Genomic DNA, 25,502 nt, shown 5'->3' on the forward strand with positions numbered 1-25,502 from the left:
TATGAATACTTCTAAACACAAAAAATGCTTTTTACCTGAGTTTCTTTCTTATTGGATCCTTCTTCTGTATCTGATTGTTGTTCTTGCTCATTTTCATCGCTCTAAAATAGATTGTCAATTTACTTTAGAAAAGTAAAAATAAATTTCAAACACTTGATACTTAAATATTTTAGGGCTTTTCTACATTTTTTAAAAAATTTATTTATCTGAGAGAGAGCGCGTGTGAGCGAGCGATGGAGGGGGTACGTGGGGTGGGGGAGGGGAGAGGCAGAGAGAATCTCAAGCAGACTCTATGGGGCTCAATCTCATGACCTTGAGATCATAACCTAAGTGGAAATCAAGAGTCGGTCGCTTAACCAACTGAGCCATCCAGGCGCCCCGGGGCTTTTCTAATTTAAAATGACCCTTGAGAAAAATCTATCAGGAAATAAATCAAAAGGAAAACTGATTTTTAAGTGGGAATTTTTCTACCCTATTTTGAGGAAACCTTATTTTGTCTGCATGACACAATCTAAGTAGCTTAATATACATGGTGGAAAAAGACCATCTACCTAAAAACATGATTTAGGAAACATATTCACAGTGGGGATGAGGAAACTGGAGCTTAGCAGAAGAAGGTATTACATTTTATACTGTAATGATACTGCATGTACTTTAATAGTTTAAAAGGTACTATTTAGATACTCAACTATAATGGGGCAGCAAAAATAGGAAATTCATTATATTACGTAAGAAAAGTTGGGTTCTATAAGCTTGGCAAGATTTATGCAAAAGTCCTATTATATTTAGGTAGTTTATCAACATCCGGAAATTTCTTGGGAGCTTACAGCACACTAAATAGAAATCACGTGAAATCAGTGGTGCTGTTGCTAGTTTTATTTATTAATATACATGTTAATATAAAAATATGAATTCCACATCATGAAATGATCGTTTTTAAAAACTGCAGTTTCATGGGAAAACATAGAAACTGGAAATTTAAAAAGTGGGGAAGTTCAGAGGTCATAAAAGTAGTAATAAAAAAAAAGGGGGGGGAGCCTACTAACACAAGAGATTAAAAAGCTGCTTAACTACATAACACCCTTTCTTTGACAGAGCTCTTGGTTCTTTTTGTATGTTGTCTGATATGGGTTCAAATGTGGCTAAGATGGGGAAAGAAGACCTGTGCTCTGGTGGCTAACTAGAACACAGTTCAAGGCAGGGTCAAGTTAAAAAGATGAGTACTGCCAATATGAATCCCAGGAAGAATCCTTGCAATGCAAGTTAAGGATATTCCAGAAAGTGAAGTTCTGAAAGGAAAGCTGGTCTGAATAAAACTCAGGAAAAATAAATACTATATAATAAAAACAGCTTTGACTATGAACCTCCTAATACATACAAATTATTAAAAATATAATTTTAAGTAACAAGAAAGTGTTACTATGTTAGGATGCTAACTAAGACTGTGAGGTTTTATTTTACTGTTATTAAAATGTAAATGAGCAATCAATTAAAATCAACCAGATATCATATACTTCTTGATGAACAAACATACCTTGCCAAAAGAATTTCTGAACCAGAATGGGATCAGTTCTCTACCTGATAGTTACCAATTGGTAAAATGGCAGCTACCAATTTATAGGAAATATAAAAAACCACATGAATGTGTTAAACAACACTTCTGGGGTATGATAACCCAGTTCATTCAAAAATAATTGTAAGGAAAAAAATGAGAGGGAGAAACTGATTAAAAGAGGCTTTAAAGATATAATGAATCATAACACATAGTCCCTATTGCATTCCAACCAAACCAGCAAAGTATAAAAGTACAACAAACCACTTATCGCATATATGAATCAAATGGACATTAAAACTGACTGGATATTAAACATGAAGGATTACTGTTAACTTACTTAACAGTAAATGTGATCACGGTATTGTGATCATTTGTTGTATGGTAACACATATTGTGACTACTTATTACTTAAAAAATACAATTCTAGTAATTTTTTTTTTTTTAAGATTTTTTTAATTTATTTGACAGAGAGCGAGACAGCGAGAGAGGGAACACAAGAGGGGGAGCAGGAGAGGGAGAAGCACGCCAAGCAGGGAGCCCGATGCGGGGCTCGATCCCAGGACCCTGGGATCATGACCTGAGCCGAAGGCAGACGCTTAATGACTGAGCCACCCAGGCGCCCCAATTCTAGTAATTTTTAAAAAGGAATCCTTTCCTCTTAAAAATACATACTAAAATTTTTAGATGAAATGATATTCTGTAGATTTTCTTCAAATAATATGGGAGTTGGGGAGATGGTAGGGATTTAGCTTAAACAATGGATATCTGGAGCAGGGTCATTATACTTCTCTGTTACTTTTGTACGTTTGAATCTTCTATATTAAAAATTAAAAGAAAAATGGAAAAAAAAACACCCAAGAGGCTGAAAAAACCCAAACAGATTATGTTTGTCCTTCTATAGTTCTATGTTTTATTGAAACAGCATAAATTTCATGTTAACTGTGCTATGCTATAGTTCTTCTTTCTCCTGTATATGAATAGCAATGTTAGGCAGATATATATACAAACAGGGATAAGAAAAAAAATAAAATTTTGTATGATTAAATTGTTATAATTTGACAAGCCAAAGCACTGCTTCGATCAAACATCGGTTATGTATATTATATAATCATATTCATGAAAATGGAATGTAAAGCATCTTAAGGAGTTCTAGGTAGATAGTGAAGTAGGAGGATCCTGAGTTCATCTCCTTCCATGGACACACTGAGGCAACAGCTACATATAATGTGACTTACTCTGAAAACAACCTGAAAATTAGCAGAACAGATCTTCCATTGCTAAAAAACATACAGAAGCCCCATGGAGAAAGGGTAGGAGGGGCAGAAAGGCAGTTGGGTACCAAACTTCCCACATGGCAACCCACAAATGAGAGGTATATCACAGGTACAGAACTCCTCCTCAAGGAGCAAGGGGAATCATGCCTCACACTGGGCAACCCCTACCCTGGGGACCTGCATGGGGAAGATGAATCCCCATAACATTCTGCTTTGAAAATAAGCAAGGCTTAACTCCAGGAACTTTGAAAATCAGTGGGGCTTAACTCTGGAAGAGCCAGAAGGCTATAGGAAATGGACACTCCACTTTCAAAGGGCCATTGTACTATGGCATTTGGTTCAGGACCCTGCACAGAAGCAGTAGTTTGAAAAGCAGCTGGGTTAGACATGAAGATTTACTTACTAATTTTAGGGTACGTGCTTGAGGTGCTGTAGGAGCTTTCTCTGGGAAAGGAGGTACTAGCTAGCATCATTTCCAACCCCCTTCTGCCTAGTTGGCCAGACACAGGCGCCAGTTCTGACACCCTCTATCTACCTTCCTAGCACTGCTCACCCCACCGCAGCTCTCCCTGTGGATGCTCCCTGCGCAATCCACTCACACTGGCAGGCACCCCTTCAAAGTGGCTCCTGCTTTGTAACACCTGGCGGGCAGCCTTGGTCAGAACTGGTGCCCCAGGCAATGATTACTGCCCCATCACACCTAGCAGGCAGCCCTGGTGGGGACTGGACCACTTTCAAAGCTACTCCTGTCCTGGGGAGTAGTCCCACTCACTAGCCTACCCACAGCAGCTACAGCCAGGCTTCTCAGTCAGCTGCACTGGGGGCCAGCACTGCCCATCAGTGTAGCCGCAGTAGTCGCAGCTGGTCACTGCAGCCAGTGGGGCTGAGGGCCAGCCACCCACCAGTGCCCCCAGATCATGGCCTAGTTACAAGAGGAAGGTACACAAAGCTCACACAGGGGACACCCCTGGAGTGCCTGGTTCTGTTGATAGGGTGGGGGGAAGGGTTGTGTCACAGGGCACCACAAAACCCTTTCTACACAAGGCCACTACTTTCAAGACCAGGAGACATGGCTGACCTACTTAATACAGAGAAACAAACAGAAGGAGTAGGAAAAAATGAGGAAACAGAGGACTATATTCCAAGTGAAAGAATAAGACAAAACCTCAGAAAAAGAACGAAATGGAAATAACCAATATACCTGATACAGGGTTCAAAGTCATGGTCATAAAGATGTTCACCAGACTTGAGAGAAGAATGGATGAACTAAGGGTGAACTTCAACAAAGAAAACAGAAGAACCAATCAGAGCCGAAGAATACAGAAACTGAAATGAAAGATACACTAGAGTCAACAGCAGATTAGAGAATGCAAAACAATGAATCTGCAATCTGGAAGACAGGGTTAGTGGAAAGCATCGAGGGTGAACAACAAAAAGAAAAAAAAACTAAAAAATGAGAACAGGTTAAGGGACCTCTGGGACAACATCAAGTATATTAACATTAACATTATAGGGGTCCCAGAAGGAGAAGAGAGAGAGAGGCAGGGAACTTATTTTAAGAAATAATAACTGAAAACTTCCCTAACCTGGGGAAGGGAACAGACATCCAGATCCAGGAAGCGCACAGATCCCCAAACAAGAGGAATCCAAGGAGGTCCACACCAAGATATATATTAATCAAAATGTCAAAAATTAAAGAGAATCTTAAAATCAACTAGTTATGTACAAGGGAAACCCTACAAGGCTTAGCTTATTTTTCAGCAGAAACTTTGCAGGCCAGAAGAGAGTGGTGTGACATAAGGCTGTCATGGAAAAAACCTACAATCTTCTGGAAAAAAACTACAACCAAGATTACTTAGAAAGGTTATCATTAAGAATTGAAGGAGAGAGAAAGAGTTTCCCAGATAAAAAAGTTAAAGGACTTCATCACCACTAAACCAGCCTTACAAGAAATGTTAGAGACTTCTGTAAGTGGAAAAGAGAAGGCCATAACTAGAAATAAGAAAATTATAAAAGGAAAAAATTTCACTGGCTAGTATATGAAGGTTAAAAAACAAAAGTATTTGTTAAAAAACAAAATCAATTATACATATGGTCTTAAAAGGGAAGTTTATAGCGATACAGGCTTACCTCAAGAAACAAGAAAAATCTCAAACAATCTAACCTTATACCTAAAGGAATTAGAAAAATAACAAAGGCCAAAGTTAGCAGGAAAAAGGAAATAATAAAGATCAGAGCAGAAATAAATGAAATATAGACTAAAAAGCAATAAAAAAGATCAATGAAACTAAGAGCTGGTTCTTTGAAAGAAGAAACAAAATTGACAAACCTTTAGCCAGCTTCCTCAAGAAAAAAAGAGAACTGAAATAAATAAAATAAAAAATGAAAGAAGTTACAATGGACACCACAGGAGTACAAAGAATTATAAGAGACTATAAAAAACAATGACATGCCAACAAATTAGAAAAAATGGATAAATTTCTAGAAACATATAATCTTCTAAGATTAAATCAGGGAGAAAACAAAATCTGAACAGACTGATTACTAGTAATGAAATTGAATCAGTATTCAAAAAATGCCCAGCAAAGAGTGAAGTCCAGAATCAGATGGCTTTACAAGTGAGTTCTACCAAATATTTACAGAACTAATACCTATCTTTCTCAAATCTTCCAAAAAACAGAAGAGGAAGGAACGCTTCCAAATTCATTCTATAAGGCCAGCATTACCCTGATACCAAAATCAGACAAAGACACAAAAGAAAATTATAGATCAAGATCACTGATGAACATACATGCAAAAATCCTCAATGAAATATTAACCAAATACAACAATATATTAAAAGGATTATTCACCATGATCGCATGGAACTTATCTCAGGAATGCAAAGGTACAATATCCATAAATCAATCAATATGATATAACACATTAACAAATGAACAATAAAAATAATATGACTGTCTCGATCTAGAAAAAGTATTTGACAGAATTCAATATCCTTTCAAGATAAAAATTTTCAAAATAAAATTTTAAAGGAAACATACGTCAACATAAAGAAGGCCACAGATGACGAACCCATCCATAGCTAACATACTCCACTGTGAAAAGCTGAAAGCTTTTCCTTTGAGATCAGAAACAGGACAAGGATATGCCCTCTCACCACTCAACATAGTACTGGAAGTCCCACCCACAGTAATCAGACAAGAAAAAGAAATAAAAGTAATCCAAATTAGTAAGGAATAAGTAAAACTGTCACTATTTGCAGATGACAAACCATAAGAGAGAAAACCTTGAAGATTCCACTGAAAGCTATTAGAACTAATAAATGAATTCAGTAAGTTGCAGGATACAAAATCAATACACAAAAATATATGTTGCATTTCTACACATTAATAACAAACTAGCTGAAAGAGAAATTAAAAAAAATCCCCATTTACTACTGCATCAAAAAGAATAAAATACCTAGGAATGAATATAACCAAGAAGGTGAAAGACCTATACTCTGAAATGATAAGATACTGATGAAAGAAACTGCAGATGACACAAATGAAAAGATACACAATGCTCATGGACTAGAAAAATACTGTCAAAATGTACACACTACTCAAGGCAATCTACAAATTCATACAATCTCTATCAAAAAGCAATAGTATTTTTCACAGAATTAGAATAATCCTAAAATTTATATGGGACCACAAATAACCCTGAAAAGCCAAGGCAATCTTGAGAAAGAATCTTAACAAAACCAGAGGTATCACAATCCAAGATGTCAAAGTATACTACAAAGTGATAGTAATCAAAACACTATGGTACCGTCACAAAAACAGACACACAGATCAATAGAGCAGAATAGAGAAACCAAAAATAAACCCCTGCTTATATGGTTAATCTTCGACAGAGCAAAAGAATATATAATAAGGAAAAAGTCTCTTAAAAAAATGGTGCTGGAAAACCACTCAGCTACATGAAAAAGAATGAAACTGGACCATTTTTATACCATTCACAAAAATAAACTCAAACTGGATTAAAGACCATTTAACACAGGCAGTAAATTCTTGGATATCAGCTCTAAGCAGTTTATTTTTGGATCTGTCTCCTTAGGCAAGGAAAACATCAGCAAAAATAAACAATTGGGACTTATCAAACTAGTAAGATTTTGTACAATGAAGGAAACCATCATCTGAATGAAAAGGCTAACCCACTGAATGGAAGAAGATACTTGCAAATAATATTAGCTGGTAAGGGGTTAATATTAAAAAAATATAAAAACCGCATACAACTCAACACCCGCCCCGCAAAAAAAGTCCGATTAAAAAATAGAAGAGAATCAAAAAGACATTTTTCCAAAAAGACACAGATGGCTAACAGATGTATGAAAAGGTGCTCGACAGCACTAATCATCAGGGAAATGCAAAAAAAAAAAAAACACCCCACAACGAGATATTACCTTGCACCTGTCAGAATGGTTAGCATCAAAAAGATAAGAAGTAAGAAATGTTGGCGAGGATGCACTGTTGGTGGGAATGCAAATACGTGCAGCCACTATGGAAAACAGTATGGAGCTTCCTCAAAAAATTAAAAAGAAATACCATATTATCCAGTAATCCCCCTACTGGGTAATTTACCTGAAGAAAACTAAAACACTAATCCTTAAAGACAGATTTATCCCCATGTTCACTGCAGCATTATTTACAATAGCCAAGACAAGGAAGCAACTTAAGTATCCATCGACAGATTAAATAAAGAAGATGTGGAAATACATACAATGGAATATTACTCAGCCATAAAAAACAAAATCTTGCCATTCACAACAACATGGATAGACCTAGAGAGTATTATGTTAAGTGAAATAAGTCAAACAGAGAAAAACAAATACCACATGATTTTACTTTATGTGGACCTAATAAAAGTCCAAAAAATTACAAACAAACAAACAGATTCATAAATACAGAGAACAAACTTTTCAAGAAGGGATGGGAAGACAGGTTAAAAAGATGAAGGGGATTAAGAGGTTCAAACTTCCATTTATAAAATAAGGCGATGAAAAGTACAGCATAGGGAATATAGTCAATAATACTGTAATAACTGTAAAATGAGAGATGGTTACTACACTTATTGTAGTGGGCATTTCGTATGTAATTGCTGAATTACTATATTGTATACTTGAAACTAATATATAATAATAATAAAATATGTAAAGCATCTTTCTTTCGAAGAATCTCCAAGGTAAAACAGTTTAGCCACTATATAATTCTATATTTTATATATATATATTTATTTATGTATTTTATATATATATATATATTTCCTGAGCTGTAGTTATTAGCTATTATTTTTATTCCAAAATTGGGACAGAACTCTTGCTTTTCAGTAATACCAAAAATCTAAGTACTCATTAACTATCCTTATAAAGAAGAACTTTTCTGATTTAATAACTTGACTCAAAACACATAGTGATGACCTAAAGAATATGTAATCTGAGGTATATAAGAAATTATTAGCATGTACTTCCGGAAAAATTAAGTATACTATCAAGTAGTTATATGTTAATAGGTTCTCACATCTTGTGTCCAAAATGAAACTCCTGTAGATCTCCTTTTCTCTCTTGGTCGCCGCCGTTCTCGGATTGATTTAGGTTGTGATTTATCTTCTCCTTCTTTTTCCTCTTCTCTCTTTTCTCCCTCTGTTAAGGATTACAATGAAACACATGGTAGTAATGTATCTTGACAGTATTTTATAAGAAAAATATAATAACAATTCAAAGTCAATCTCCACATGAAGCCTTCTAAAATTCTCCAACCAGAATTATTTTTTGTCCCTCTCAGTGCTCCTGTAAAACACCTGGCTTAAACATGTATTTGTATCTCCCACTGGATAGGTTCTTGATCAAGACAAGAATTTTAATTATTTCATCTTCCTAGTGCCTAATACAAAACTTTTGCCAAAAGACACACTTACTATTTGCTGGATAGAAAATAATTGAATCCTATGAAAAGAATAGGGCTTGTTATTAATGTCTGATAGGGAGATACTTACTAAACCCAAAGTTAACACTTCAAGGAAACCAGTTCTTTTTTTTTTTTTTAAAGATTTTATTTATTTATTTGAGAGAGAGAATGAGAGAGAGAGAGCACATGAGAGGGGGGAGGGTCAGAGGGAGAAGCAGACCCCCTGCTGAGCAAGGAGCCCGATATGGGACTCCATCCCGGGACTCCAAGATCATGACCTGAGCCGAAGGCAGTCGCCTAACCAACTGAGCCACCCAGGCGCCCGGAAACCAGTTCTTAATGATGGAAGAACTAGCAGGCATCCAACAAATTTATCAGTTTGTTTCTACTATTCCCAGTCCTCATTCAGTAGTAGAATAAATAATAAATAAATATAAAAAATAATAAATACAGTATTCATTCCATTTCTATTAAATAGCATCTATGAACAAACACTTTTTTTCTGGAAAAAAAATAATTTATATTTTATTAAAAACAAATCAACATAAAAAAATATAGTCTCAAAATTTGTTTCCTTCCTAGGACAGTTAAAATAGCTTCAGACTTACATACTAAAAAGGTATTAGGGCCTTTAAATCTGTTTTAAAAAGCAGACATCTATGTGGAACAAAGTAATGTTAAAAATTATTTTTCAAAAGTCTCCGTGTCATTAGCAAAGAGTTACAGCAAAAGAAATTCCAAAATTATAGTATTAAGAGGGTTTTTTAGACTTGTTTTTGGAATTGGTTTAGAGCAACGATCTCAAACTCCAATGTCTACAGTGGCCATCCAGATAACATAAATGGATAAAACTGGTCAGGAGGGCACTATTCCAAGTAATGCGGGGCTGCTATTTGGCTCTAGCCAGTTGTTGATATGTGAGATTTTTTTAGACCCACTGTTGTTAAATCTTCCAATTTTTCAATAGAAGATGAAAATCTAAACTTTCATTGGCTCAAAATTTTTACAAACATTATGTGGGCCTCACACTCAGTGGTTTAAAGAACTGAAGGGTGCCTGGGAGGGCTCAGTCAGTTAAGCCTCCGACTCTTGATTTCAACTCTTAATTTCAACTCAGGTCATGATCTCAGGGTCGTGGGATCGAGCCCTGCATGGGGCTTCGTGCTCAGCTGAGTCTGCTGCTTGTGATTCTCTCTTTCCCTCTCCTTCTGCTTCTCCCACAACTCACGTATGCATGCTCTCTCTCTCTCTCAAATAAATAAATCTTAAAAAAAAACCAAAAACTGAAATATTTCTAACCAAAAAAAAAAGTCAGCTGAAAATTAAGAAAAAATTTTGTGAAGTTTATCCTATATGATGATTGTTACTGTCATGACTAATACTATGAGATTTTCTTTTTAAAATATAAAATGTCTACATACAGAAATGATTTTATGTAGTACCCACCTCCGATTTAAAATAGGAATTATTAAAATTTAAATAGGAAGTTTATATGAAATAATAGGAAATGTTAATAGTGATCATCAATATGCCAACATATAGCTGAAGAAGAAATTTCTCAAGAAGCAAGCATAAAAACAATTTTGTTTTAGCAAGGACATTACGTGTGTAGGTGATTTTAGTTTAGAACAATTTCACACACAAAAAATTTAAGAACTATGATCCACACAATAGGTAAGAAATAACTTAAGGCACTAATATACTGTTCCTAGAAATAGTCTCCCATCAGTTCTTCTATATTGACTTTTTTCCTATGTTGGTGGACATAAAAATTTTTGTGAAGTCTTGGTATAAAGATATATGTATCAATGCCAGACTACATAATTTCTATTTTTATTTTCTACTTTTCTCATTCTCATCCATCATATTCTTTCTGAAAGAATGGCAGAATGATTCCCAGTTTAGAATGCTGTTTCCTTTTCTGTTGAACCACAAAAAAAAAAAAAAACAGATTCAAAGGATTATTTGTAGGAAACAAAGTGTTTTCAAAATTTGGTCTTCTTACCTCTTTCATTTTCTTTTGTTAATCCTCTGGAGTAAGCAGAAGTTATACCTACAAGACTATTTGGCCTGTTTAGTTGACTTGAAGCATAAAGTGAACTGCTCATGGTAGAAACTGAAGAGGATGGAGTGGTTGAACTTGAAGTCGATACGGGTCTGTAACGTTGGTAAGTCTGTGAAATATTAAAATTAATACCCATCTAAAATACTAAAGTTAAAAACATATAAACACTTAAATTCATTTTAAAGGAAAAATAATGTTCTAATCATCTCAAAATAATTCAGATTTCTAGTTAAAATCCTTTTGAGTATTTTGTATATGGTTGTTGGTATATAAATCTCTTGTATTTTGAGTCATAAGAACTATTCATAGCATTTGACCTAGCTGTGTTGCTGTGTTGTTGGTATACTATTACCTCATCATATGTTCTAGAGTACTTTTGTTTATATTCATCTTCTCTTGATGTTTCTGACTCCTTCTTTTCTTCTTGCTTCTCTTTATCCTGTTTTTCTTTTTCCTCTTTTTCTTTTTCTTCATTTTCTTGTTCTCTGGTTCGGGTAGAACGACTTCTTCCTATTGTTTTTTCAGCTTCCTGAAGATCAGTCAATGTTACTCCCTGTACACAAAAAAGGTAAATTTAATAATGAGAGGCATTATAGCTTGTTTCAAAGGAATATTTTATAAGTAGACAAATTTAATATGAATGTATTAAAGTCAAATACACATGTTTGGAATTGGTTTGGAAATTGAAATAGAATTTCTACTTGGCAAGTCACATTCATTCTATGAAGAATCATCATGAGCAAGCACAATAATAGGTATTGGGAAAGATATAAAATATGTGTAATAAATAGTCTCTATATTCAAGAAATTAACAAAAACAGGGAGATGACAGAAATAACACATGAATTCCTAAGAAGTTCAGAGAAAGAAGGAAAAACTGATATAAATATTGTTTATATGCTAAATTTATATGTATTTGTTTTTATGTATATATTTACAGAGAAAATTTCAGTAAAAAAATAATTTCTGAAGGATAAGCCTTGAAGAACAGGTTAGATTTCAAGAAGTAAAGGTACAAAGACAGAAATAGTATGTTAAGATCTTAGCAAACAGTTCAGTTTGAAATGTGAGTAAGAGTAAGGATCAAGGAGTTGAATCTGGACTTTGAAGCTCCTCAACTGTAGGAAAGGACAGACAAAGGATAAAAGGATAGTGATATATTAGATATACTTAGAATGGCAAGGAGGTTAGGGAGATGATAACTAGACTGAGTGACATTTTCCTCATACTTGCACATTAGCTGTCTGAAATGTCTAACATAATAGACCTATTCCCCACAACTCCAAATATTCATAGAATTCTTTAATAATTATCAGACATATTGATTAACACTTATTGAATACTCTGTGCCAGATACCATCTTAGCAACAAAAAAATATTCAAAGACATACAAAGGCATATGGCTAATTGGATTAAATATAATATTAACAATGTGACCATATACAAAGGCTAGGGCAGGATTACTAACGCAATCTTTATTTTTGAGATTTACCCACATTATATACTGACACTGATATTTCCTTTTTAAAATTTTTTTAAAGTTTTTAAAAATTTATTTAAATAATCCCTATACCCAATGTGGGGCTCGACCTCATGACCCCAGATATCCGACTGAGCCAGCTAGGCGCCACCAATGACATCAATATTTTCACAGAGAAGTGAAAAAGAGAGAGGTAATTTGTTTTGAAGTTTTATATATTATACACATTAAATATACCTGTGTTGATCTTCTAGACTGTCTTGCTTGTCTAGATCTTGCTTTTCTTTGGGATTCAGACTCTTCATCTCTAACAGGAGTGAGGTATGATCTACAGTAATAAGTAAAAATTGTTAGTTGGAGATATAATATCTGTGAATATAATTACATATGAATGTGTGAATGATTACAAAGTTAAGCATTTTAATGGGTTTTAAGAAGTCTTCAAAAATGGTTACATCCACCCTGAAAATTCAGCAATACAATCTGATAAATCTTTAGATTGGAAATAATCATACTAACTTATATTTTTCAAGTTCTTCCTAACTACAGGTTTTTTTGTTTTTTGTTTTTAATTTTTTATTGTTATGTTAATCACCATACATCATTAGTTTTTGTTTTTTGTTTGTTTTTTTTTTAAAGACATGCGACATCAGTCCTCTTAGCCCCTTTTTTGGTTCCCCACAATACCATGTTAGATGAAAGGTGAAGTTATCTGGCTAAACTCTAGACTGTCAATGTCTTTTTACGGTAGAATGGTTAGGACTGAAGGCAACATTCAACATATGGGATGACTAGTCAGCGAGCAACACTCCCTGAATTCTGCCATTGTGCATTTATTAATGATGTTTTTGGCAGATATACTCTCGTTCACACTTTGAGTTCTCTAAAAAGTCAAGTGCTTTTATACATAAACTGCTTTAAAACCAGCATCTTATTTCTGGTTACTGATTTTCTGATATAAAGAGGACTTAACATTTAGCTTCACTACATTTCATCTTGCACATCTAAGCCTATGTTCCATCCTGTCACAGAATATGCACCATTTCAAAAGCAAGCAATCTAGTCAAGAGATTAGTATTTAATTAATTAAAGGGTTGAATAAGCAAAGATAAGACAGAGAGCCCTGCAACACAACAAAAAAACTTCCTTCCAATGATCAATATTACCTGGGATGTTCAATTGTTAATACTTTATGTAGTTATATTACCATCTAACTCACATTTCTCAGAGAACACTCAGAAGTAGAGTATCCCTATTTTCTATGCTGTCTATCAAATTTATCTAGTTTATACCATCCTGCCCCTCCCCTCCAAATGCGACTTTTTAAAAAGTTTCAGCTTTAGTATGCTTTCCAATTGGTAATTCGTTCTCTTTAAACTCCCTAAAACTATTCATATATCCATAGCAAACTTTGGAATTTATTCTTGGTTTTATGCCTTATCTTTTATTTTTTCTATGCACCCTTTAAAGCTCTATGTTCAGAGAGTATAACATATCTCAAGCTCCTTAGAATAATTTACAGTTTTTTCAGAATTCTTTTAGAGAGCCCCATTCCTTTTGATTTATCATTCTCTTCCTTCACACTCTTTAGTTTTTAGAAATCTGTCTCTCTAAAACTAGAATACATGATGCATTATTCCTAGGATTCACCTGATCATCCAAAATCTACTTGTCTCAATTCCATCAATTAACTCTTACTTATTGGTTAAAGTTAGTTCTAAAAGACTGGTTTTCTGTGTTGCTTCTACTTTACAGATAAACTTTAAGCAAGGTAAGTTAAGAACTTCTCTAGAGGATGTTTTTGATTGAGACATCCAACAAATTTAGAGAAAGATGAAAATCCTCTCCCTACTTTTTTTTTTACTTAAGTTGTTTTTATCATCTGATGGTCTGAGAAAATATCATCTGATCTCTCTACTTGGATGAATAACTTATGGAACTATTTCATAATGATATAATTGATTTTTTTTCTCTTTATCCATATGTTCTCTATCATATTTTCAGCTCTAGGTTTCTAGAGGATCTTGAAAGATTGTCTTGTTGCTATTATAGTAGCACTGTATTTATCTCATAAATCAGGCACACCTCATGAAGTATTAGTATTAGTATTAGTATCTTACTAAATTTGGTTTCTACTAGAATACTGGTACAGATTTAAGTTTATAACCTAAAATTTTAATTAAAAAAATTAAATGTCTAATTATTTGTTTTCTGCTTTTATTTTTTTTTTTTAAGATTTTTATTTATTTGAGAGCGAGAGTGTGCAAGCACAGCAGGGTCAACGGCAGGCAGATGGAAAAGCAGGGTCCCCACTGAGCAGGAAGGCTGATATGGGGATTGATCCCAGGACCCTGGGATCATGATCTGAGCGCCAAAGGCAGACGCTTAACCAACTGAACCACCCACGAGCCCCTGTTTTCTGTTACTTTTAATTTGTCCTCCTAAACGTATAGGGCAAGGAAGAAATTCACTAAACAAAACATTTTAGTTATCAACATTTCTTTAGTTTGACTTTCTTTTAGAGATTCAGCAACACATGGCTTCATCTGTATCAATGGACAGATCCAAAGAGATGAGCAGATTGGTAGGATACCTGCCCTCTTGATGGTCCATGATGCTCAAGCTACACTAAGCTTGATACTTCTCTTTCTCCCACTGTTTTATAATTTTCATTTTGTCTATGTATCAACTCTTGTGAGATTTAAGCTTTTTATTTAGATATAACAGATACTAAAACAGATATAACAGATACTTCCTATTTTTATAACAACTCCAGTGATTTTTCTGGAACAAGTAATTTAAAAGGTGAAAGAGAATAACAATAAACTTGTTATTATAGTTTCAGTTTAAGAAAATTAATTCTGGAATATAGTGAGGAGCTTCTTTGTGGCAGAAGTTGGTTATATGTATTTGGAAAATGCTATCCATTTTAACCTTCTCTAGGAAAATCACAACATGTTAAAGGCTCTGAGAAGAACCGAAGGAAGAACCCTGCTTAATCTTGTTTACGCATTTCCCACGATTATTTAAGTAGAAAATACTTTTCTTTTGTGGTACACCTGCTACACGTGGAAAGTGCTCTTTGAAACATCAGCTTGAAAAGTATGTCCCAATGGCTATTTTTTTTAGCCATTCATTTAATACTTATTTATGCATCTACTGCCTCTATGCAATTTATTGCTTTTTGGACTTCTCCCAGATGAGGGGAAGAAAAAAAATAAAAGGAGATGAAACCTCAATGTAATAGCGAATCTGGTTAAACAGAAAAACTTTATAGCAGCTTAGATGGCTGCACGTTATCATTTCAGTATTTCAAGAGCTTCTCTGAAAGTAAGAATGAACATGGACTTCTGAATCTGACTCCCCTATGTAATGGTCAAAATTCCCATATTTAGTTTAAAACAGGGAAATCTGCATTGCCATTTGCCCTTTTAATCTCCAAGGCAAACAGAACTAATCAACCATCACACTCTCTTCAAAAGAGCCTCGATTCTTTTTCTACAGTTTCAAGTTACCATAAAAGTTAAATGTATTTATCATATCTTGTTTAACATATAGATAGGTTAAGGGGATAAAAATTACTAAATGGAAGACTTACAATATCTGTTCATTTAAATTTTCCATACATTTCCTCCAAATTAGCATAAAAATCTAGCCTATCAATTTGTAATACACAATGTATTTTCTATTACTTTAAGAGACCCCATCTAGTATTCAGTTCCTTTCTCCTCTCCTGGGGTTCCTGTACAGAGCAGACCTCTATGAATAAAATGTAGAGAAGAAAATTAATTCATATATTTTATGTGTTTTTAATTAAAAAGAGCGGACTAAGGCACCTGGGTGGCTCAGCTGGTTGGGCATCTGCCTTTGGCTCAGGTCATGATCCCAGGGTCCTGGGATCGAGTCCCACATCGGGCTCCCTGCTTAGCAGGGAATCTGCTTCTCCCTCTGTCCCTCCCCCTGCTCGTGCTCACGCTCTCTCTCTTGCAAAAATAAATAAATAAAATCTTAAAAAAAAAAAGAGCTGACCATCAAAATGCAGAATATATCAGTCAAAATCCACTGCCTTAATCATTACTATATCATACTGTCATACTGATCTCTTTCTTGTAATTATATAGGGTGCATAATTTTAGTCCTTAGTAGTCACAGATTGCTTATTATTTTCTAAGCAACTGAAAGGTTGTTATTTTTAAATTAAGAATTATATAAAAGTAGAAAAGTCACTTAATATCTCTGGGTCTTAGTTTCCTTCTGTAAAGCAAAGATACCACAGGTAAGTTCTTTTCCACATCTGTGATTCCATACCAATTATGAGCAGCAGGAAGAAGTAAAGCAATGCTCTTAATAACATTTAAGCACACAAAATAAATTCATAAACCCTTTAAGAAATTTAATAAGTGCCTTTTATGTGCTAGGATTAAAACTAAGTGAATGTACTCAATGTACTTACAAATTATCTGGCTTACATGTAGCCTAAGAAATCTTTAAGAGACTCTTAAAATGAAAATCTCAAAAATAACAAAACAAAAACAGTTAACATCCATCAAATTTTTTTAATAATGGGGGAAACATAGAGAAAAATGAAAAGTATGTTTTTGTCAGATCTAGTCTTCCATGAGTCTGACTGGGTGTGTTCAGACAGATCTTCCATCACAAAAATGTCTTGAATTAAAACAACCATTAAAAAAATGAAGATGGCTAAGAAGACAAGTGTCTGGCTACTGCCTTGAAATGAAAACATCAATTCTGTCCGAGGGAGTCACCAAGCCGAAATGCTAATAATTGCCCATTATATCAATCTACACAGTTCTGAGCTGATACAGGTTATTTCATTTATTAACCTACTCAAGAGATGGTCACCAACTGGACAAGATTAAAAAGCAAAACAGACAACTTTCATCACTGGGCAAGACCGAGCAGCAGTCCTGTGAGGACCTTTACACACCTGCGTCTCTCCCTGACCTCTGATGTGGAGGAGACAGTGCCAGCAGTAGTTGTAGTCAGGGTTGTGGTTGAGGCTGCAGCATTTACAACAGTTGGAGCAACAGGGATGGTCAATGCCGTAGGAACACTGTCCTTTTCTTTTTCAGTACTATCCTCAGCCCACAAACGATTTGAGGTACTATCGCATCATAAGCAGCAACACAAAAAGAGAAAAGGAAAACAGCTAAACAATGAAAGCACTTTCTAGCAGCTGAAACGTGACAACAGGGATGGATTTTTTTAAAACACAAGGCAAGACATCTTTCAACTATGAACCAAAAAGCTCACCCAGAACTGTCAAAGGAGAAATTTACATTTTAAGCAGCCTGATTCAAAGAAAGTTAATAATTCGGGAACTTAATTTTTTCCCCAGACATGCATAATTGCCTCTTTTTGGAACCAATTTTTGATTGTAAATAATTTTAATGAGGTAAATGAAAAAATCCAGAGCCCCACAATCTTCTAAACAAAAATGCATGCACATACATAAGCACACAGTAGGCCTGAACACAAAATGTATCTGTGACTCACCTGCTTTGTGTGCCTGCTGAGGAAGAACCCGTTGTAATCTTTGTAGTAGTGCTTGTGCCGGAAAGCAGGCTTTTCTGAAGCCCAGCTGCAGAGGTAACTGTTGGTGTTGATGTGGTGCTTGGAACACTAGAACTAATCAAATCATCTGGTCTTCTACCAAAGGAGCAACTGAAGGAAAGAGTCATATCTATATAGGATGTGTTTGTATGTGTATTCTATAGTTAATGTCTATATATTACACAGATTCACAAGGCTAGGAAGAATCTAAAAAACGGTGTTCCTAAATACACCACCGGCTCCAGCACCAAGAGTTGCATCTACAACTTGCTAGGAGTCTGGATGATTTCACTAATTTGGTAGTGTATCATTTTACTGCCTCCCCCCTCCCTCAGTAGGACTCAAAGATGATCTGATCTGGTATTTTTCATTCCTGGACTGTTCCAGACCATATGGTCATGCCAGACTGGGTCTGAGAAAAACACTTACGTTTAGTTTTACTCAGGGAAAGTGAAGATGGACCTTTTTGAAGAAAAGTGTTTCAGCAATGAGTCACATCCTTAGGAATGACCCATGCCTATATTATACTTGTTCATCTTTTACTCTTCTTTTTGGCTGCTTTTAGCAGAGAAAATATTTAAAGGTTTTTCCCCCCTCCTCTCCAATGTGATTTTATTACGGACATTTCCATATCTCTGAGTTCTAAGAAACGTAGAAACTTCTAGGTCAGTAAATAATGACCAGATCAATGAAGACACTGATCTATTTCAACTGCTCTAGTTAATTATATAAGGAGTTCCTTTTAAATATGCTACAATCTAAAAGATACTTCCTAATAAATCAAATCTAATGAAACATATATATTAATAGGAAGGCATAAGTAGAAGCAAACTTTCACCCATCTTTAAATATATATTCTGGGTCTTTAAATGATGTTTTATTTAAACAACAAAAGACATATTTATAAAAACGCATTATTTTCTTAATGATATTAAACTGAGGACTCCAAACAAATTGCCTCATATTTTTATAAAAGACATGAAAGTTATTCAAGAATTATATTACCTTTTATGATAAGTTGATCCTTCATTAATTGTGCTGTTCTTTTTGAGATCATCTTCCCATTTTCTTCTTGTGTAAGAACTACTTGTTCGCAAACTTGAAGAATCTCTGTGAAAAGAACATCCTTCAAATTCTGGTATATAATTTTAAAATAGGGTTAAGAAAGCTGTATATTAATAAACATTAGTAGAAGCAGAAACTAGTAAAATCCCTTGGGAAAACACTCTGGCACATTATTAAGAAGTGAAAGTAATTCCAGTTCTAAGATTCTATCCCTAGGGTATAATCCTAATTATAGGGGGGAGGAAATTAAGACATTTACTGAAGTTTTACTTATGATCACAAAATATGGGTAGGGGATAGGGCAGAGCGAGAATCCCAGGAAGGCTCCATGCCCAGCACAGAGCCCGACACGGGGCTCAATCTCACGACCCTGAGATCATGACCTGAGCTGAAATCAAGAGTTGGACGCTTAACCGAATGAGTTACCCAGGCACCCCAATAAAGATTTCATAGTAAAAACATAGAGCAAATCACAATGAATCCACCTGTTTTCCTTCTCTTCAATGTCAGATGTACTGGCTAGTCGTCTTGGTATTGTAGGTGCAACATATGCAAGCCTAGTTCCTTTACTATCTTTCTCCTACACAACAGGAAAAAAAAATGAGTAAAAATAAATCTGTGTGATGATTATAGGAGCTGCTAGAAGTATTAAGGAAAAAGTATTCAACAAGGTACAATTATACAGCCATCACAGTTGATAGTATTCTTTCAAAGTTCCTAGCTATACTCTAAAATTAATGTCTATCTATAGTACTATAAACACTAAAGGACAAAGTGTTTAAACCAAGTTTCTTTTCTTTCTCCTTTAATCTAGAATTAGACAATATTTTAGTATAAGGAAAAAAAAACCCTCACATTTTAATGACTTTTTCTAAATTTCTGTAACAGATTATATAAGGTAATGCAGTATAATAAAATAAAATATTCTTCTTTTTCCAGGGAAATAAGGCTCAAATATGGTTGACTGGTAAGTCCCAATTATTATTTACTACTTTGATATAACATTAAAACATTCAGAACAAAAATTACGAAAATTATATTTATCCAAATCTGGTTGAAACTATAGTAGCAAGGCCATCTGATACGTTCCCACTATACTGGCATCAAGTACTTGGAAAATAATTGGGCAGTCAATTTATACAAAACAAAAAAACATTAAAATTACTTGATGAGAAATTCCATTTCTGAATTTCTGATACAAAGAAACACTTTTAAATAGAGGAAGGAAACTATATGGAAAAAAGTCTAAGCACTGAAAATGCAATAGAAAATAAATAATCCAGCTATATAAAATATCACTGACTGAACTGTGGTATATTCTATTTGATATAATTTATAATTTAATACTCCTTTCCAAATATAGTTATTAAAACTACTCATTAGAAGGATGTTGCTTTTGATGTATCAGATGAAAAAGCAGATAAAAAAATTGCAGACACGGGATAAATGCAACCTAGGAGTACAATTACATTCTGGAATAAATAAATTCTAGAATAAATGTCCCTTAATACATTTTATTGTAAGCTCTCAAGTAGGTAAGGGATTCATTTAAGTATAATCTCATAATTTATTTTTTTGGCGAATACACCTGATTTTCCCAACACTTACAGAGGCACACTTCATTTTATTGCATTTAACAGATATTGTGGTTTTCATAAATTGGAATTTGTTACAACCCTGCATCAAGCAAGTACATCCCAGCCATTTTCCAACAGCATTTGCTCACTTTGTGTCTCTGTGTCACATTTTGGTGAGTCCCACAATATTTCAAAATATTTCAAATTTTTTTTTAAAGATTTATTTTTTTGTTTGAGAGAGCATGCATGCAAGCAGGGGGAGGGGCAGAAGGAGAGGGAGAGAGAATCTCAAGCAAACTCTGCACTGAGTGAAGAGCCCGATGGGGGGCTTGATCTCACGACCCTGAGATCATAATCTGAGCCAACACCAAGAGTCAGATACTTAACTGAATGAGCTGCCCAGGCACCCTCAAGCTTTTTCATTATTATTACATCTGCTATGGTAATCTATGACCAGTGATTATGACCTGCTGAAAGCTCAGATTATGGTTAGCATTTTTTAGCAATAAAGTATTTTTTAATTAAGGTATGTATATTTTCTTTAGACATAATGCTATTGCACACTTAAGAGACTACAGTATAGTATAAATAAATTTTTTTACATACAGTGGGAAACAAAAAAATTCATTTGACTTGCTTTACTGCAGGGGTCTGGAGTCAAACACACACTATCTCGGATATATGCCTATAATTCCATATTGACATCTGTTTAAGGTAGGTATATTTGTATTATTATCATGCAATTCATTAAGTCAGGTGAATTAAGTTGATACACAGATCTAATAATGATACACAGTAGAAAATCCATCAGATCTGATGTTCCTAGAAAACAAATTATTAGAGTTTTGATAGAAACCAGATTAGGAAACAGATTACCTTTTCTTTATTATCCAAAGAGGAGGAAAGCCTGGGACTTGAAGCTGAACGCATCACCCCTGCAGCGTCTTTGTCTTTCTGAGCCTCTTTAGATGCTGTGATTTCTGCAAGTGCACCGTAACTGCCAGTCTTTCTAAGTCCTAGCCTCCAAGATGCAGGAGACTCATCTTTTCTTTCTTCTTCTTTGGGAGAAACTTTTGTAGCTGAGGTTGGAAACTGTTTTTATTTTATTTTTAAGGAGAAGAAAAAATAATTATCAAGACTGATCAATCCTTAAGCTGGAAATGACAAGTTTACAGATAATATGTCTCAAATTATAGTTAATAGTTTCAGGAGAAACACTTAGACTAAGTAGGTTAATGTCTTAGTAAAAAATGTAAAGATCTAAAACTGAAAAAAAAAAAAAATAGAACTACCTTTCCAAAAGTTAGATTTAATAAAACACACTCCACACTTTATATCACACAGAAAAATTATGATGCAAATACAGAGAACGGAAATGAGCACACCATAAGGACTTTAAAACCATGCATCTTTGGCACCAGTATTTATATTAAACTTGTTATGTTGTAACCTAATATAAATCCTTGCAGCACATAGAAATGCCTCACCATAGATTTTTCACCCTTATTGGGCACAAGAACAATGCCAGTTTTGCGCAAGCCCTGCCTCCATGATGCAGGATCTACTGATTCCACCACAGGCATGATAGGAGCAATGAAATCATACTAAAGCCAATTAAAATAAGACAGGTAAAGAGATAAAGATTGAAAGCATAAAAACAGAAAAGGAAGTTACGAACAAAACACACTTTTTAAAAAAAAAAGGTTTTTATAGCAAATTAAAGCCCAATAACTGGGTAATGATCCAATCTTAAGTTACTGGGAACAAGTTCTAGTTTTAGTATGAGAAAGATTCTGAAAGAATCTAATAAAGAAATTTCTAAAGCAGTTAAAGGCACATGGAGCAGATGATGTTATAGTATATGAATGAACAAACTGACTGCACTTGAATTTTGTCTTTATTCATTTATATACTTGGGTTAAAACATTTTTAATCCAGCATAATCAACAAAAAGTAATAAATGACATATCTTCCATTTATGACATTTAATTCATCAATATTTTTAATATCATAGCCTTAAACTATTTGATTTTACAAAACATTAAACATTTTAACTAAAAATTAATTTTTTATACAAATACTTCATTTTCAAGGCTTTCCAAAAGCCATAAAAATGAAACATCTGTTATCTTTACCTACTTCATTTCATCAACTCAGAGTTTAAATATTTAACCGCAGTTAAGAACTAGATGGGTGAATATAGCAACTAACAAGTTCCTATAATTATAGGATATGGGTAATTAAAAAAAAAAACACTTTTCCCCATATTTATTGCCAAAGTTTGCTATCATTAGCAGTTTAAGAGAGCTTATTAAAGCACCCAGGATGTCAAAGGGCTACTTCATAGACAAAACTATTGTGTAAGATATTTCTGATACCTCCTGTAATTCCTATCAATAGGGTAAAAAAACAGACTCAAGATACACAGCATTCCCGAGTTCCCAAAATGTGCGCTGAAGAATTCTAGGGTGCCAGTATAAAATCACAAGGGACTGTGGGGTAAAGTTTTAAGAGAAAGCACAGTGACACCTGTTGGACGCTGCACAAACTGCCATTGTTAACTTACTTGCACTTAACTACTTAATGAATGAAACGAAGAGGTACTTCTCTGGCCAAGAGGCACTGTGAAAAAAATTAATAAACCATTAAGGGTTCCACTGACTGAGAAAGTCCGGGGACTTCTGTAAACATTGTATACAATAAGACAGGCACTGAGATGACTGGTTATTGATTTCTGAGTCTAAAGTCGTAGCATCCAAGAATAGGGGTTGGAGAACTTTTCTGTAAAGGACCAGATTGTGAATTTTAGGCTTTGCAAACCATAGGATCTCTGTTTCAACTGTTCATCTACACTGTTGGACCAAAGTAGCCACAGGTAATACATAAGTGAATGAATGTGGCTATGTTCTAATAAAACTTCATTTAGGTACATTGAAATTTGAATTTGTGTCACAAAACATTCTTTTGATTTTCCCAACCATTTAAAAATATTAAAACCATTCTAATATGTGGGCTGTACAAAAACAGGTAGTGGGCCAGCTCTTGGCCCACGGACCATGGTTTGCCAATTCTTCACCTAGAACCTCCCCCAAACTGGAAATAAAGTTACTCCTCCAGGACAAATAGGTAACCTAACATTTACTGAATGGTACAACAGAAGCTAACATTGAATAGATGTTTGGTTCTATCAGGTTCTATCTTGTCAGGTTCTAAGCTTAAAAGTCTTTCACATGGGTAATCCTTGCAACCACCCAGTGAAATGCTATTATTACTGCTATTTTAGAGTTGAGAAAAATGAGGCAGTATTATCAATTTTGAAATGGACATTTGTTGCACTATAATGACTGATATATCTCCATTCTGCCTAATGTGAATTTGGATTTATTGCTTTCTGTGTTTCAAAGCTCCTTTCAATTTTACTTAATCTATAAATGAACATCTCTAAAATACTCAACTATACCCACTCCCTGAAACTCTTTTGACTTTTGTAAACAGTACACTGTTTTGACTTTCTTACTCTTCTGACCACCTTCGTTCTTGGTCTTTTTGCTGTTGTTAGCACAGTCCTGCAACATAAGCTTCTCAAGATTGTTTTCAGATCTCCTATCTTCCCTTTTTACTTTCTTCTCCTGCAGGAATAGGGTCTTCTATACTTCCTCAGGCTAAATATTAACAGTATTCAGCTTATTCTCAAATTTGTTATCTCTAGTTCAGCCTGACTCCTAAATTCGCAGTCCTGAGAATTTTTTTTTTTAAAGATTTTATTTATTTATTTGACACACAGAGAGAGATAGAGAGCACAAGCAGGGGGAGCAGCAGGCAGAGGGAGAGGGAGAAGCAGGCTCTCCGCTGAGCAAGGAGCCCGATGCGGGGCTCGATCCCAGGACCCTGGGAACGTGACCTGAGCCGAAGGCAGCCGCTTAACCGACTGAGCCACCCAGGAGCCCCAGCCAGTCCTAAATTTCTATTTACCTAGAGAATGAACTATCTAGAACTACAACTGGAACCTGAAACTCAACATATTTAGAATCAAACACCTTTATTTCCAAACTGGCTCACCCTCGGTTCCCTATTTCTGTTGGTAGCACAATAAATTTCTTCACTTCCCTATATTTGAAATTTCATAGTCCTGTTAGACTTCTTAGTCATCTCCCCCCATTTATAAATTAGATGCCAAGTCTCTGAATCTCCTTGTCCTTTATAAGACCACTGCCACTTCTCTACTCTATCATCTTGGGCAACTTCAATAACTTCCTTTTTTTAAATTTTTTATTTTTTTTCTAGGAGCAAAGAGATAATATATTAAGATTTGAACCCTCCTACACTGTTGGTGGGAATGCAAGCTGGTGCAGCCACTCTGGAAAACAGTATGGAGGTTCCTAAAAAGTTGAAAATAGAGCTACCCTACGACCCAGCAATTGCACTACTGGATATTTACCCCAAAGATACAAATGTAGGGACCCCAAGGGGTACGTGCACCCCAATGTTTATAGCAGCAATGTCCACAATAGCCAAACTATGGAAAGAGCCAAGATGTCCATCATCAGATGAATGGATAAAGAAGATGTGGTGTATATATATACAATGCAATATTATGCAGCCATCAAAAGGAATGAAATCTTACCATTTGCAATGACATGGATGGAACTGGAGGGTATTATGCTGAGCGAAATAAGTCAGTCAGAGAAAGACATGTATCATATGACCTCACTGATATGAGGAATTCTTAATCTGAGGAATTCTTAATCTCAGGAAACAAACTGAGGGTTGCTGGAGTGGTGAGGGGTGGGAGGGATGGTGTGGCTGGGTGATAGACACTGGGGAGGGTATGTGCTATGGTGAACACTGTGAATTGTGTAAGACTGTTGAATCACAGACCTGTACCTCTGAAACAAATAATACATTATATGTTTTTTTAAAAAAAAGAATAAGAAGATAGAAGGAAGGAAAAAATGAAGGGGGGAAAT

At 34.8% G+C, this 25,502-nt stretch overlaps 1 protein-coding gene across 8 annotated transcripts in view; it reads right to left on the minus strand.

Moving 5' to 3' along the window:
- PPP1R12A (protein phosphatase 1 regulatory subunit 12A) overlaps positions 1-25,502 on the minus strand; it is a 142,951-nt gene that overhangs the window by 20,636 nt on the left and 96,813 nt on the right. For 5 of the 8 annotated variants that reach the window (XM_081822119.1, XM_081822118.1, XM_081822123.1 and 2 more), the window contains exons 10-19: positions 21,412-21,627; positions 19,444-19,538; positions 18,899-19,003; positions 17,837-18,004; positions 17,268-17,444; positions 12,557-12,647; positions 11,192-11,392; positions 10,780-10,948; positions 8,388-8,509; positions 36-101 (exon numbers count right to left, since the gene is read on the minus strand). In XM_081822119.1, the coding sequence (XP_081678245.1) occupies positions 36-101; positions 8,388-8,509; positions 10,780-10,948; positions 11,192-11,392; positions 12,557-12,647; positions 17,268-17,444; positions 17,837-18,004; positions 18,899-19,003; positions 19,444-19,538; positions 21,412-21,627 (1,410 nt within the window). The remainder of the gene's footprint in view (positions 1-35; positions 102-8,387; positions 8,510-10,779; positions 10,949-11,191; positions 11,393-12,556; positions 12,648-17,267; positions 17,445-17,836; positions 18,005-18,898; positions 19,004-19,443; positions 19,539-21,411; positions 21,628-25,502) is intronic. The other 3 variants (XM_081822124.1, XM_081822121.1, XM_081822122.1) reach the window with 2 other exon arrangements.

This window comes from Leptonychotes weddellii, chromosome 5 (assembly GCF_054177405.1).
Source record: "Leptonychotes weddellii isolate Sample4059 chromosome 5, ASM5417740v2, whole genome shotgun sequence".
Lineage (NCBI taxonomy): Eukaryota > Metazoa > Chordata > Mammalia > Carnivora > Phocidae > Leptonychotes > Leptonychotes weddellii.